The sequence below is a fragment of the Salvelinus fontinalis genome, chromosome 2, assembly GCF_029448725.1.
Source record: "Salvelinus fontinalis isolate EN_2023a chromosome 2, ASM2944872v1, whole genome shotgun sequence".
Lineage (NCBI taxonomy): Eukaryota > Metazoa > Chordata > Actinopteri > Salmoniformes > Salmonidae > Salvelinus > Salvelinus fontinalis.
In genome coordinates this window covers 98,888,784-98,905,851 of record NC_074666.1, presented here as the reverse complement: position 1 = coordinate 98,905,851, position 17,068 = coordinate 98,888,784, and the positions used below count along the sequence as shown (strand labels likewise).

General features: G+C 41.1%; 1 protein-coding gene across 4 annotated transcripts in view; it reads right to left on the bottom strand.

Moving 5' to 3' along the window:
• Nucleotides 1-9,284, bottom strand: part of LOC129832700 (polycomb protein suz12-A-like) — a 32,049-nt gene extending 22,765 nt beyond the window's left edge. For all 4 annotated transcript variants that reach the window (XR_008755998.1, XR_008756001.1, XR_008756000.1 and 1 more), the window contains exons 1-5: nucleotides 8,482-9,284; nucleotides 5,686-5,732; nucleotides 5,302-5,366; nucleotides 2,284-2,352; nucleotides 95-144 (exon numbers count right to left, since the gene is read on the bottom strand). Coding sequence is in view for 1 of the 4 variants with exons in the window: in XM_055896716.1 (XP_055752691.1) it covers nucleotides 95-144; nucleotides 2,284-2,352; nucleotides 5,302-5,366; nucleotides 5,686-5,732; nucleotides 8,482-8,683 (433 nt within the window). In the remaining 3 variants the exon portion in view is untranslated. The remainder of the gene's footprint in view (nucleotides 1-94; nucleotides 145-2,283; nucleotides 2,353-5,301; nucleotides 5,367-5,685; nucleotides 5,733-8,481) is intronic.
• Nucleotides 9,285-17,068: the final 7,784 nt, after the last annotated feature.

The following is a 17,068-nucleotide window of genomic DNA, read 5'->3' as shown; positions in this document are numbered from 1 at the left end:
ATCAAGTTAAACACTTACCAACTACCATCCCTACAAACATCAAGTTAAACACTTACCAACTACCACCCCTACAAACATCAAGTTCAACACTTACCGACTTTATGAAAGAACCCAGTGAAGGTGAGTTGCAGGTGTGAAGCCAGGCTGGGGACAGAGTTATACAAGAGTTACCAAAAAGACCTTAGATCTCATTTTTTCAGGTGTGAGTGTTTTTTTTTGTGGACTATGGATATCAAGCACTTTGGGAGTTAAAGCAATAATAAAACGATATTTTGGTATTTTACCCATTGATACAGTCCCATTTTGTTTTGCAAGTCAACGGTCAAGTAGAGGACATTGGCCTGGAGAACTTTCAACAAGGAAAGTGTAATAAGCCACATCATCACTGTATCAACAGCGGCCTAACGGAAAAAGACCAGAGCTGTGTTCGAATACCCATACTAACATACTGTATACTACATACTTAATGAGTACCCATACTAACATACTGTATACTACATACTTAATGAGTACCCATACTAACATACTGTATACTACCTACTTAATGAGTACCCATACTAACATACTGTATACTACCTACTTAATGAGTACCCATACTAACATACTGTATACTTAATGAGTACCCATACTAACATACTGTATACTACATACTTAATGAGTACCCATACTAACATACTGTATACTACATACTTAATGAGTACCCATACTAACATACTGTATACTTAATGAGTACCCATACTAACATACTGTATACTTAATGAGTACCCATACTAACATACTGTATACTTAATGAGTACCCATACTAACATACTGTATACTTAATGAGTACCCATACTAACATACTGTATACTTAATGAGTACCCATACTAACATACTGTATACTACACACTTAATGAGTACCCATACTAGCATACTGTATACTACATACTTGAGTACCCATACTAGCATACTGTATACTACATACTTGAGTACCCATACTAACATACTGTATACTACCTACTTAATGAGTACCCATACTAACATACTGTATACTACATGAATATATACTATCAGTTCATTTTAGTATACTGTAAACAAACGGTATCCTTTCAGTTGAGCGTACTAGCTCTTCACCTGTCTACCAGAAGTTGATGCTGTTGCTATGCAACCTCTTGCTAGCTTGTTAGCATAACAAATAACTAGCTAGACATTTTACAACCTCGGGTGCGTTCATAAATTCAAATCTGGAGTGCCAGAGTGTGCCCCGGGCCTTCGTAAATTCAGAGTGTTGTCAGATTGTCCGTTTGTAAATTCAGAGTGTTGTCCGTTTGTAAATTCAGAGTGTGGTTCGTAACGACAGCGTAGCTAACGTACCGGTACACACTGCTGTAATGATATGCTGTGTGGTTCGTAAGGACAGAGTAGCTAACATACCGGTACACACTGCTGTAATGATATGCTGTGTGGTTCGTAAGGACAGAGTAGCTAACATACCGGTACATACTGCTGTAATGATATGCTGTGTGGTTCGTAAGGACAGAGTAGCTAACATACCGGTACATACTGCTGTAATGATATGCTATGTGGTTCGTAAGGACAGCGTAGCTAACATACCGGTACATACTGCTGTAATGATATGCTATGTGGTTCGTAAGGACAGCGTAGCTAACATACCGGTACATACTGCTGTAATGATATGCTGTGTGGTTCGTAAGGACAGCGTAGCTAACATACCGGTACATACTGCTGTAATGATATGCTATGTGGTTCGTAAGGACAGCGTAGCTAACATACCGGTACATACTGATATAATGATATGATATGTGGTTCGTAAGGACAGTGTAGCTAACATACCGGTACATACTGCTGTAATGATATGCTATGTGGTTCGTAAGGACAGCGTAGCTAACAAATTGTCAGCCAACATAACGTGTAAGATAACTTATTTGAAAAGTCATTACATTGGTCAACATTTTGTTAACATTTGTCATAGTTAGTTAAAAGGAATGTATTTGTATTCACTCTCGTTGGATTTAAGCTGCATATTTTCCGCCATTTACTTCAAATCTGAAAACGTTGTGAAGCCACGCCCATTTTCTGAAGAACTGCATTATTGGCCCTAAAGGCACATAAATAGTGTCCACTGTTTGTATACTTCGTATTTGGGCGAATGTAGTACGACATCCGGGAACTTTGTCATACTAACTATATCCATACTATGACTAATAAGCAAACTACATACTCAATTTGTCAGAAATAGTGTGAGTATTGGAACACAGCTCTGGAAGATAATGGTCTGTTTACCTGTGTGTCTTCTGCTCAGCCCTCTTCTTCTCCACTCTGTACAGCAGGTGATCCACCCTGGAGGACTTCCTGACCCCACCCAGAGAACCCCCCAGGGTTAATAGACAGGACACACTGGGGATTTAGACTACATCTGAGGCTGTGTCCTTCTCCACACTTGTGTTGTATACTCCCCGTCAAGGATTTAACCACGCTGGAACAGGGCCCCACCCACGGCTCCTACAACCATCCAATGATGTTAAATCCATGACAGGAAGTGTGAAAGTGGGAGAATCAGACATCACCACTAAATTTAAATAAATATCTTAAAGTGAGGATGAATTCAACCCAATGAGGAACGGGGCTGTGTAGCTCTATACACTCCTTGAAAATGGAGTGGAAATGGCAGATTTTGGGGTATTTATAATCTCCTAAACTGTAACAGCGGCTGTACAGTAACACGCTATACATGACGTCAGAGCTCAGCGTCTGTACAGTAACACGCTATACATGACGTCAGAGCTCAGCGTCTGTACAGTAACACGCTATACATGACGTCAGAGCTCAGCGTCTGTACAGTAACACGCTATACATGACGTCAGAGCTCAGCGTCTGTACAGTAACACGCTATACATGACGTCAGAGCTCAGCGTCTGTACAGTAACACGCTATACATGACGTCAGAGCTCTGCGTCTGTACAGTAACACGCTATACATGACGTCAGAGCTCAGCGTCTGTACAGTAACACGCTATACATGACGTCAGAGCTCAACATTCCAAGATGACATGGCCTCATACCCTGGGTTGTTCCGTTCAGAATGAGCCGGGTTTGTCACCTCGCCACACGCACCAGAAGGCACTCATGACTCCTTTCTACGGGCACCAAAATGACCATCAGTTTCCCTGAATAGCCTTGTGAAAGCTTAACATCGTATTAATATCGTATTTTAAAACTTAGCTAGTCATGTTGGCAATAGAACAAGCTTTCAGAAAGACAGACGGTAGGATGCGTTATGGGCAGAAAGACAGACGGTAGGATGCGTTATGGGTAGAAAGACAGGCGGTAGGATGCGTTATGGGCAGAAAGACAGGCGGTAGGATGCGTTATGGGTAGAAAGACAGGCGGTAGGATGCGTTATGGGCAGAAAGACAGGCGGTAGGATGCGTCGGGCAGAAAGACAGACGGTAGGATGCGTTATGGGCAGAAAGACAGACGGTAGGATGCGTTATGGGCAGAAAGACAGACGGTAGGATGCGTTATGGGCAGAAAGACAGACGGTAGGATGCGTTATGGGTAGAAAGACAGACGGTAGGATGCGTTATGGGCAGAAAGACAGACGGTAGGAGGCGTCGGGCAGAAAGACAGGCGGTAGGATGCGTCGGGCAGAAAGACAGACTGTAGGAAGCGTTATGGGCAGAAAGACAGACGGTAGGATGCGTCGGGCAGAAAGACAGACGGTAGGATGCGTTATGGGTAGAAAGACAGACGGTAGGATGCGTTATGGGCAGAAAGACAGACGGTAGGATGCGTCGGGCAGAAAGACAGGCGGTAGGATGCGTTATGGGCAGAAAGACAGACGCTAGGATGCGTTATGGGCAGAAAGACAGACGGTAGGATGCGTCGGGCAGAAAGACAGACGGTAGGATGCGTCGGGCAGAAAGACAGGCGGTAGGATGCGTCGGGCAGAAAGACAGGCGGTAGGATACGTTTCGGGAAAACATTTGATTCTAGATATCACTATAATCAAGAAGAACTCAGGGCCCCACATATCACTATAATCAAGAAGAACTCAGGGCCCCACATATCACTATAATCATGAAGAACTCAGGGCCCCACATATCACTATAATCATGAAGAACTCAGGGCCCCACATATCAGTATAATCAAGACGAACTCAGGGCCCCACATATCACAATAATCAACCAATTTGCAAAACAGCTAATAACTAAACGCACCACTTCTCATTGACATAGAGAAAGATACAGCCATTAACCAACCAGCCTACACGTACGCCGTCTCATTCAGCAGACACTGGTCCTGTGTGGTTCAGTTAGGAAGAGTGCAGCGCCAGCAACAACGTTGATTTTCAATTTTTTTCAAATCACACAGGGATCACTGTTTTTCAAGAGCATCTGTGATGATGCATCATGGGTAAATTGATCTACAGATAATAAATGAGTAGTTATATGACGCAAGGTGATTTGTAGATCAGTCGATCTGCAGTCACCTGCAACGTCAAACAAGTCCAGAGACATACAGATGTATGTATAGATTACATCACTCAGTGAAACAGCAGGGGCAGCCCCCTCCTACACTATGCAGCCCCATAGCGGTTGGCCCTCTGTTAAGATAACAGCATTTTGAACCACACACATACTCTCCCCTGCAGTAATCCAACAGGGTTTAACCCTACCAACTCTTCAGGTTCTGAGGTGGTCGGGTTCACGGTCATTATGTCTGCTGCTCATGTAGGCTATTTAAAGACTGGAAACTCATCAAACTGGCTTCATCAGTACGCTGAGAATGCCCAACATATCAATGGACATGTGAAAACATTCAACAGTTACATTCTTACACCTGCATGAAGGTGATGATTCTGTCGAAGATAAATACACAACGCAGACTTTGAGAGGATGAGAGGACGAGAGCACTAAAAACGAGATATAATACTAACGGTCAACAGAGAATTGTCAATGTAAATAGGAGTTGGTTTTCAGTTCAACAGCTGTTTAGAATCTGTGGAATGTCACTCCTGAACTCAGAGCTTCGTTCTGTACATTGAGTGTGGAGCAGGATACTGGTTATTTGGCCATTGGCCCAGTCATACTGACTTCTGATTGGTCAACCCTAGGCTATAAAACGGCCTCCTGTTCCTTTGTTCAGTGGAGAAAAGCTGAGGACAAGTGAGAATGAACATCTACCTCCCAGCATAACATCTTCATGTGTCCTTCTCAAATAAACCTATTTTTCTCCCCTTGATTTGCTTTGGAGTTTGTGTTATTGAAGAATAACTTAAATTGCTAACGCAGGTTTTTACCGTTTGTCGTTTGTTCTGGAGTTTCTGTGGGACATGTAGGTGAGGGTTCTGTGCAGAAATATGGGCTGAAAATACAACAACAAAAAACGATTAGAAATCTGCACTTGCATCTTCTGTACTTTGACAGAAATGTTGCAACAGGTTGTCCAATGACCAAAAGAAGGCCATTCTATCTAGTGGAACTGTGCAGTGCATCAACACTTTACCATCTTCAAAACAGACATCATTAACCAGCCATGTCAAAGCTGGTTCAAGGTAGTCTTTATCTGCTCAACAGAATGCTATTCTAGGAGGTACATTAAATGTTTACCATCTTCAAAACAGACACCATTAGAGGCCACAGACAGTAAAGAATGACAGGTGCTGAGAAGGCTTCCAACGTACCGCTATCAAGTTCCTTGTTCTGAGAAACCTGTAGATCTGGGTCGGTTCTGGAAACACAATAGACTGGTTGAACATTCATTAAGTTCACAGTAAATTACATTGACAATAACATTATACTGATAACAGACTATTTCTCCTAGAAGGGCAATTATTGTTGGCTCTGAAACCGACACTGGGTCAACATTTATTAGCTTACAGTAAATTACTTTACATTAGCAATCTTATTCGTATACTCGTACAGTAGAGTGCAGTAATGTATAGTTCAGTAGAGCAGAGTTCAGTACAGTATTATTCAGTTCAGTACAGCAGAGTATAGTTCAGTACAGTTCAGTAGAAGATAGTTCAGTAGAGGATAGTTCAGTAGAGGATAGTTCAGTAGAAGATAGTTCAGTAGAAGATAGTTCAGTAGAAGATAGTTCAGTAGAAGATAGTTCAGTAGAAGATAGTTCAGTAGAAGATAGTTCAGTAGAAGATAGTTCAGTAGAAGATAGTTCAGTAGAAGATAGTTCAGTAGAAGATAGTTCAGTAGAAGATAGTTCAGTAGAAGATAGTTCAGTAGAAGATAGTTCAGTAGAAGATAGTTCAGTAGAAGATAGTTCAGTAGAAGATAGTTCAGTAGAAGATAGTTCAGTACAGTTCAGTAGAAGATAGTTCAGTTCAGTAGAGGATAGTTCAGTTCAGTAGAGGATAGTTCAGTTCAGTAGAGTATAGTTCAGTAGAGGATAGTTCAGTACAGTATAGTTCAGTAGAAGATAGTTCAGTTCAGTAGAGGATAGTTCAGTTCAGTAGAGGATAGTTCAGTTCAGTAGAGTATAGTTCAGTAGAGGATAGTTCAGTACAGTTGAGTATAGGTCAGTAGAGTCTAGGTCAGTACAGTACAGTATAGTTCAGTTCAGTAGAGGATCGTTCAGTTCAGTAGAGGATCGTTCAGTTCAGTAGAGGATCGTTCAGTTCAGTAGAGGATCGTTCAGTTCAGTAGAGGATCGTTCAGTTCAGTAGAGGATCGTTCAGTTCAGTAGAGGATCGTTCAGTTCAGTAGAGGATCGTTCAGTTCAGTAGAGGATCGTTCAGTTCAGTAGAGGATCGTTCAGTTCAGTAGAGGATCGTTCAGTTCAGTAGAGGATCGTTCAGTTCAGTAGAGGATAGTACAGTTCAGTAGAGGATAGTACAGTTCAGTAGAGGATGGTACAGTTCAGTAGAGGATAGTTCAGTTCAGTAGAGGATAGTTCAGTTCAGTAGAAGACAGTTCAGTAGTTCAGTAGAAGACAGTTCAGTTCAGTAGTTCAGTAGAAGACAGTTCAGTTCAGTAGAAGACAGTTCAGTTCAGTAGAAGACAGTTCAGTTCAGTAGAAGACAGTTCAGTTCAGTAGAAGACAGTTCAGTTCAGTACAGTCGTGCAGTACATTATAGTGCACTCAACTAGTGTGCTCTACTGTATACTGTATAGAACTATACCTTTCTTTACTGTACTCTACTGTGCTGTCCAAACATGTGAATCCAACTGTGGTTTGTGACAACTATGATTTCCCATTGTAGCCAATTCAATTGCAGAAATTCAGTTACTGATTTTTCTGAAATTCTGTTACCGATTTGATTTCGAGTTGTCATCACTTAATAAATCATAAACAAAATGTACGTCAGTAAAAACACTCTAGCTATATGGGTTTTTGATAACGGAATATCAAGACACAGGGGAATGTTTTCTTAAACTTACAGAAGGCAGAAACACTTCTCCAAAACAAAATATAAGTGTTGATTTTAGGAGTCTTTACTTCAACATTGTTGTGTTTTAATGTATTTCTAAAACCTTAGAAAACTTCTACCAGAAAAAGTATTACAAGACCCCTTTTCCATCTGTTTGACCAGAAATCAAAGCCTTTGCTTATTCCTAATTTTTAGGACGGGAAATGGTTGAAAAATGTATATATAAACACACACCTTTATATTTTTCACAAATATAGACTTCCCATGTTGGTGATCATGGGTCCCTTTAACATGAAAATGACCCTATACATATTTACGTGTGTTGCATTAATCAATCAATCGAATATATTTATAAAGCCCTTCTTACATCAACTTATGTCACAAAGTGCTGTACAGAAACCCAGCCTAAAACCCCAAACAGCAAGCAATGCAGGTGTAGAAGAACGTTAGTTAGTACATAGTAAACATGAGTTAGTACACAATTGCTACCATGCTGTGTTTTCATGTGTTGCTGCCATGCTATGTTGTCTTAGGTCTCTCTGTATGTACTGTTGTGTTGTCTCTCGTGGTGATGTGTGTTTGGTCCTATATTTTTATTTTATTTTAATCCCAGCCCCCGTCCCCGCAGAAGGCCTTTTGCCTTTTGGTAGGCCGTCAATGTAAATAAGAATTTGTTCTTAACTGACTTGCCTAGTTAAATAAATGTTACACAAATATTTTTTTTTTACATATTTCAAAGGCAGCACATGCTGATTTCTTAAAGTAGTGCTGGCACATGTCATCTCTTCAGAGGAAGTAAGCAAACACGTGGTAAAATAAATTAACTACAGTAGTTAGCTATAAATCTAAAATAGGATCAGATTTCTTTGTATACGGATGACTGTCAAATCATGTTGTCAGATGCTTTGAACTTGGCGTCTTTATGGTGAAATGTGGTTATAATTTTGTTTTTCAAAAGATGCCACACGATCACAAGGGACACTCCTATATAGGCTAGATTAAATATAGAGATTGATTGTAAATGCCAATCTAGCAATATAAAGATAACTAATCGTGCAACAACATTATATGACGACAATGACAGCAACTCACTTTCAAATGCCTGCAAGAACAACTCATGATCGGCTTGAACCAGTTCCATTTTCGGCTTCTTGGCTGCGGGCACCACAACTGCAGTTGTTTGGTGGTGGTAGACACGGCCGTTCGCTCTGCCGCCACCGGTACCAACGTATCCCACAACGGGACCCGATACGTTGTTGCCGCCGTCAGAAGAACCGTGCTTCTGGGGAGACATGGCCCAGGAAATACAAAAATGTCCCAGGTATATTCCAAATATGGAAGAAAAAAAAATATCAGGTCCTTTGTCAAAACAAAGAGTAACGTTACCAAAAACGAGCAAGCTGAAGCTAGCCGGGCGGTGTTAGCCAGCAAAGTTAGCTAGCTATCTTCTTGTCAATTACATGGAATAAACATTAGACTTGTAGAAATGCATTGTTTGTTGGCTAGAAAACAGTTCGTCAGAGAAACAATTTAGATTAAATCGCAAGGACGCACGAAATTAGAGAAGTTAGCAAGCACCCGGCACGTTCACCTAGCTATGTCTGTGTAGCTATGTTTCCTACTGAACATCAGTTAGCTAGTTATGCTAAGCCTGAGCTAGCTTGTTAGCTGGACCTGCTGAATCGCTGTAGATATCACAACAAATAAGGTGATTTGGAAAGATGCCATGAAAGAATGGCTAGCCACTATGTCGGTTTGGTAAAGCTACAAAACTCTACGCTAATTAACCATTTAGTACAATTTTCCTGAGCACTTCTACGGAACAGTCAAATTGACCGTTTTTTTTCTCCCACATATCAGGAATAAACTCCCTGAACTCAACAATTCAAATGGTGACTTGAAAGCAACCGCCCTCACAGATCCTAGCCGAATCAGAGGCGTTGTTTAGAGAAGTGAGAGTTGTGATTGGTGCGAATCATCACGGGTCGGCAGATGACGTTCGGTAGAGAAACGTTTGCCACTCACACGCAGTCGTCACTAGTTACCACAGCCACAAAGTCAGAAGGCCCCCCTACTCGACCAATCAGATGAGCGAGTGTGATGACGTGAACGACAGCTCAGAAGGCCAGCCTATCCGACCAATCAGATGAGGGAGTGTGATGACGCATTTTCCGTTCTGTTCCATTACTCTGAGGTGGTCTACCCAATACATTACTGGGAGGTGGTCTACCCAATACATTACTGGGAGGTGGTTTACCCAATACATTACTGGGAGGTGGTCTACCCAATACATTACTGGGAGGTGGTTTACCCAATACATTACTGGGAGGTGGTCTACCCAATACATTACTGGGAGGTGGTCTACCCAATACATTACTGGGAGGTGGTCTAGCCAATACATTACTCTGAGGTGGTCTACCCAATACATTACTCTGAGGTGGTCTACCCAATACATTACTGGGAGGTGGTCTACCCAATACATTACTGGGAGGTGGTCTACCCAATACATTACTGGGAGGTGGTCTACCCAATACATTACTCTGAGGTGGTCTACCCAATACATTACTGGGAGGTGGTCTACCCAATACATTACTGGGAGGTGGTCTACCCAATACATTACTGGGAGGTGGTCTACCCAATACATTACTGGGAGGTGGTCTACCCAATACATTACTGGGAGGTGGTCTACCCAATACATTACTGGGAGGTGGTCTACCCAATACATTACTCTGAGGTGGTCTACCCAATACATTACTGGGAGGTGGTCTACCCAATACATTACTGGGAGGTGGTCTACCCAATACATTACTGGGAGGTGGTCTACCCAATACATTACTGGGAGGTGGTCTACCCAATACATTACTGGGAGATGGTCTACCCAATACATTACTGGGAGGTGGTCTAACCAATACATTACTGGGAGGTGGTCTACCCAATACATTACTCTGAGGTGGTCTACCCAATACATTTCTGGGAGGTGGTCTACCCAATACATTACTGGGAGGTGGTCTAACCAATACATTACTGGGAGGTGGTCTAACCAATACATTACTGGGAGGTGGTCTACCCAATACATTACTGGGAGGTGGTCTACCCAATACATTACTCTGAGGTGGTCTACCCAATACATTACTCTGAGGTGGTCTACCCAATACATTACTCTGAGGTGGTCTACCCAATACATTACTCTGTGGTGGTCTACCCAATACATTACTCTGAGGTGGTCTACCCAATACATTACTCTGAGGTGGTCTACCCAATACATTACTGGGAGGTGGTCTAGCCAATACATTACTCTGAGGTGGTCTACCCAATACATTACTCTGAGGTGGTCTACCCAATACATTACTCTGAGGTGGTCTAACCAATACATTACTGGGAGGTGGTCTACCCAATACATTACTCTGAGGTGGTCTACCCAATACATTACTCTGAGGTGGTCTACCCAATACATTACTCTGAGGTGGTCTACCCAATACATTACTGGGAGGTGGTCTACCCAATACATTACTCTGAGGTGGTCTACCCAATACATTACTCTGAGGTGGTCTACCCAATACATTACTCTGAGGTGGTCTAACCAATACATTACTCTGAGGTGGTCTACCCAATACATTACTCTGAGGTGGTCTACCCAATACATTACTGGGAGGTGGTCTACCCAATACATTTATCTGTGGTGGTCTACCCAATACATTACTGGGAGGTGGTCTAGCCAATACATTACTCTGAGGTGGTCTACCCAATACATTACTGGGAGGTGGTCTACCCAATACATTACTGGGAGGTGGTCTACCCAATACATTACTGGGAGGTGGTCTACCCAATACATTACTCTGAGGTGGTCTACCCAATACATTACTGGGAGGTGGTCTACCCAATACATTACTCTGAGGTGGTCTACCCAATACATTACTCTGAGGTGGTCTAGCCAATACATTACTCTGAGGTGGTCTACCCAATACATTACTCTGAGGTGGTCTACCCAATACATTACTCTGAGGTGGTCTAACCAATACATTACTCTGTGGTGGTCTAACCAATACATTACTCTGAGGTGGTCGGAAGTTTACATACACTTAGGTTGAAGTCATTAAAACTCGTTTTTCAACCACTCCACAAATTTCGTGTTAACAAACTATAGTTTTGGCAAGTCGGTTAGTACATCTACTTTGTGCATGACACAAGTACATTTTCCAACAATTGTTTACAGACAGATTATTTAACTTATAATTCACTGTATCACAATTCCAGTGGGTCAGAAGTTTACATACACTAAGTTGACTGTGCCTTTAAACAGCTTGGAAAATTCCAGAAAATGATGTCATGGCTTTAGAAGCTTCTGATAGGCTAATTGACATCATTTGAGTCAATTGGAGGTGTACTTGTGGATGTATTTCAAGGCATACCTTCAAACTCAGTGCCTCTTTGCTTGACATCATGGGAAAATCAAAAGAAATCAGCCAAGACCTCAGAAAAAAAGAGCAATTTCCAAATTGACAGCAACTCACTTTCAAATGCCTGCAAGAACAACTCATGTTCTGTCTCCTAGAGATGAACGTACTTTGGTGCGAAAAGTGCAAATCAATCCTAGAACAGCAGCAAAGGACCTTGTGAAGATGCTGGAGGAAACAGGTACAAAAGTATCTATATCCACAGTAAAGGAGTCCTATATTGCCATAACCTGAAGGGCTGCTCAGTAAGGAAGAAGCCACTGCAACAAAACCGCCATAAAAAAGCCAGACTACGGTTTGCAACTGCACATAAGGACAAAGATGGCACTTTTTGGAGAAATGTCCTCTGGTCTGATGAAACAAAAATAGAACTGTTTGGCCATAATGACCATTGTTATGTTTGAAGGAAAAAGGGGGAGGCTTGCAAGTCAAAGAACACCATCCCAACCGTGAAGCACCGGGGTGGCAGCATCATGATGTGCGAGTGCTTTGCTGCAGGAGGGACTGGGGCACTTCACAAAATAGATGACATTATGAGGAAAGAAAATTACGTGGATATATTGAAGCAACATCTCAAGACATCAGTCAGGAAGTTAAAGCTTGATCGCAAATGGGTCTTCCAAATAGACAATGACCCCAAGCATACTTCCAAAGTTGTGGCAAAATGGCTTAAGAACAACCAAGTCAAGGTATTGGAGTGGCCATCACAAAGCCCTGACCTCAATCCTATAGAAAATGTGTGGGCAGAAAAGCGTGTGCGAGCAAGGAGGTCTACAAACCTGACTGTTACACCAGCTCTGTCAGCTCTGTCATGAGGAATGGGCCAAAATGCACCCAACTTATTGTGGGAAGCTTGTGGAAGAAATAAAAGGTGAAATAAATCATTCTCTCCAATATTGTTCTGACATTTCACATTCTTAATATATAGTGGTGATCCTAACTGACCTCAGACAGGGAATTTTTACTAGGATTACATGTCAGGAATTGTGAAAAACTGAGTTTAAATGTATTTGGCTATGGTGTATGTAAACTTCCGACTTCAACTGTAGAGCGTGCAACTCTCTTTTTATTTTTATAGGCTACCATTTCAAGTTGTGGGCACAAAGACAGTGTCTTTAGAAAGTATTCATACTCCTTGACTTATTCCACAGGTGAACGTGTTATAGGTGAACGTGTTATAGGTGAACGTGTTATAGGTGAACGTGTTACAGGTGAACGTGTTACAGGTGAACGTGTTACAGGTGAACGTGTTACAGGTGAACGTGTTACAGGTGAACGTGTTACAGGTGAACGCGTTACAGGTGAACGCGTTACAGGTGAACGTGTTACAGCCTGAATTCAAAATGGATTAAAACTAAAACTAATTCTCACCCATTTACAACACACAATACCCCATAATGGAAAAAGTTCAAATATGTTTTTAGAAATTTTTGCAAATGTATTGAAAATGAAATACAGAAATATATCTCATTTACATACGTATTCACATCCCTGAGTCAATACATGTTAGAATCACCTTTGGCAGCAATTACAGCTATGAGTCTTTCTGGGTAAGTCTCTTAGAACTTTGCACACCTGGATTGTACAATATTTGCCTATTTATTATTTTCTCATTTATTATTTTCAAAAGTCTTGCCATAGATTTTCAAGCATATTTAAGTCCAATCTCGGCCACTGTCTTCTTGGTAAGAAACTCCGGTGTGAATTGGGTGGTGATTATAGCATTTCGTGCACATGATCCATCAATTTAGACAAGTTTCTGGGGAAGCGTGATCTAATAATTATAAAATATTTGAGTCTGGACACTTTCTATTGTTACTATGCAAATAATCATGTATTTCTGTATCCTGTGCATGTGACAAATAAACTTTAATTTCATTGTGTGTGTTTATCAGAGACGGTAAATGTGAAGAACAACATTACATTTGAGTAATTTAACAGACACTCTTATCCAGAGCGACTTCATACATTTTTCATACTGGTCTGGTCTCCTGTGGGAATCAAACCCACAACTCTGGTGTTGTAAGGATCACTAACTGAGCCACATGGGACCACACCAAAGTCAGACTAGGATATAGGCCAAGGACTAGATAGTGTATTTTTACTTGGATTTTTTCCTTATTGTAGGCTACTACTTTCACAATTTTTAGTCTTGAAATCTTTGGTTGTTTACGACACTACTAACTCTGTTAAGCACATGACCTCACATGTGAATCCTTAAAGAGACGGGTGGGGCTAAGGCTTAAGAGCGTGTGAACAATGCTGAATAGGTGTAGACAAAGGGCTCTTCAGTAGGTGTACCAAACATCCAAGGGCCATTTTCTCAAAGGTGGGGTTACAAGTTTATCAACTTTCAAAGCATAATTCCTTTCCCATTGTTCCTCAACTGCAGTGTAGTTCTACTTTTATCCAGTGTAAAAAATAAACACAATTTCAAATGTTGCTACGTAAGACCGAATCGAGGCGGTCGGTCACATTTTTACTCCTGAACTTATTTAGGCTTGCCATAAAAAAGGTAGAATACTTATTGACTCAAGACATTTCAGATTTTCATTTTTAATTAATTCGTAAAAATGTCTAAAAACATAATTCCACTTTGACATTATGGGGTATTGCGTGTAGGCCAGTGACCCCCCCAAAAAATCTAAATTCAGGCTGTAACACAAGACAATTAGGAAAAAGTCAAGGGGTGTAAATACTTTCTGAGGGTACTGTATGAATGACACCAGGGCAAAGACAGACAAAAGCCAAAGAGAAATATGCTGCTGAAAGAGACAAGAAGGAAGTAAGTTCAGAGACGGATCACTGTCATTTACACCATACACTTTATAACATTTAATTAGAATAATGTTGAAGTACTAACAATGGAATGTTCCTTAATAAGATGGAAGATGGGTCTTTTAAACAGGTGTCCTAACTCAGTGGTCACACGGCTATGGATCAGTACAATTTTACGTGTATATCAAACTGTATTCCTATCGTGTAATACTTTGTATAAAAGTGCCATGTATGTCAAGTGTATGAATAATGTATAAAGTTACCTTTGTCCTCTGAAGACATGGGTGGATGGGCCAATCAAATCAAATAAAGAGGTTGTAAGTGGGCCAATCAAATCAAATAAAGAGGTTGTAAGTGGGCCAATCAAATCAAATAAAGAGGTTGTAAGTGGGGTTCGTGTGGTGAGGAAAGTAGTCCAATCAATTATTATTTTAATGAAAATGTTTCGACCATATTCCATAGCTTGAAGACCATGCCTTTGGAAACTGGTACAAAATAACAAAAAGATGGATTGCAAGGCTATGTTAAGTGAAATAAATAAATGACTATGGTAAGTGCCTGGATGCCAAATAAAGTAAAAGAGTAGACATTTTCATCTTAAATCAGCCCAAATTTGTTTTTAATGAAATTTATGTGAACATTGCTGTGAAGCTGTGAACGTTTAACTTGTGGATTTTGAAAATAAAGATCTAAAATTAAGATATATCAATTTGTTGGTCTACATGCCATTTTAAAAACAATGCAACTACTGGAGTAAACCTATTTTGGGTTAAAGTAACTATGAGTAAGGGCAAACATCATGATAAACTTGCAAGCTGAGTTTGAATAAGACATCTGATTACCACTTTGCATTTAGAACGGTTGGTTTTATTATAGCTAATAAATAATCAAATAATTGGTGGATCACTGGATAAAACAAATACACGTCTCTTTTCTGCCCCGTCATCACACTCCCTCACCTGATTGGTCGTTTCCCACGAAACGTAAACCGGCATTCACGTCATCACACTCCCTCCTCTGATTGGTCGAGTAGGCAGGCCTTCTTACCTTGTGGCTGTGGTAACTAGTGACGCACACTCGCTACTTCTTTTTCTTTGTATGTATCAGCAGACTACACTCAAAAAGTGTATTGCCGCCACCTACTGTGCGGGATGAAAACAAAAAGATCACAAAAATAGAAACATTGTCGGTGTGAGGGGGCAAAAAATATCCAAAACATCTTATTTCTTCTGTTAAAACAAAACCGCCAAATCCAATTCATACTCTGGCTCAGGAGCCTGGGAGTGTGGCACATCTTCCATTGAAGTCCCACATACTTTTCAGCTGCAGCCACGATGATGTTCAACTTCTTAGATTTCTTTAATACTTTGTGCCGTACAATTAATAACAGTTGTAATAAATGCTATAAAATCCACCTTTTTAACACACCGTTCTCTTGCTTGACACGCGGGCTGTGTTGCATCTGCGTATCATACCTTCAACACTGTCACTTGCTTTCTCAACTCTTTTGGTTGCATCCGCATAGGAGATCTGATGGACCGTCCTGACTTTCGCCAGCTCAACTTCCTTCACCCTTTTACAGGGCACTTCAAGACCTCTGGCCACCCCTCATAGCCTGGTTCCTCTCTCGGTTTCTTCCTAGGTTTTGGCCTTTCTAGGGAGTTTATCCTAGCCACTGTGCTTTTACACCTGCATTGCTTGCTGTTTGGGGTTTTAGGCTGGGTTTCTGTACAGCACTTTGAGATATCAGCTGATGTAAGAAGGGCTTTATAAATACATTTGATTTGGATCATGATCGCCACCACAATCGCAGCCCTGACCTTCTTCACTCCGATCTTCAGCCTCCACACATATGCCACATGGCCAAATCCTTTACAGTTTTTACATTGTAGCATTTTGGGGACGAATGGTCTTACCTTACCTTACATACCTTTAGCTTTAACATGTGTAGGGATGGTCTTACCTTACCTTGCATACCTTTAGATTTAACATGTGTAGGGATGGTATTACCTTACCTTACATACCTTTAGCTTTAACATGTGTAGGAATGGTCTTACCTTACATACCTTTAGCTTTAACATGTGTAGGAATGGTCTTACCTTACATACCTTTAGCTTTAACATGTGTAGGAATGGTCTTACCTTACATACCTTTAGCTTCAACATGTGTAGGGAGCAGTGGAGGCTGCTGAGAGGAGGACGACTCATAATAATGGCTGGTAACGGAGCGAATGGAATGGCATCAAACCATGTTTTTGATGCGTTTGATACGATTCCGCCCCATCCATTACCACGAGCCCGTACTCCCCAATTAAGGTGCACCAACCTCCTGTGGTAGGGAGGTGTTCTGTGTCAAAACATAAATTAAAAAAAGAACCAATAGACTCTTTTCCCTTTCTCCATTCATTGTTCTGGTCAGGTGACAGGAACTAACCACACCTGCTCTTC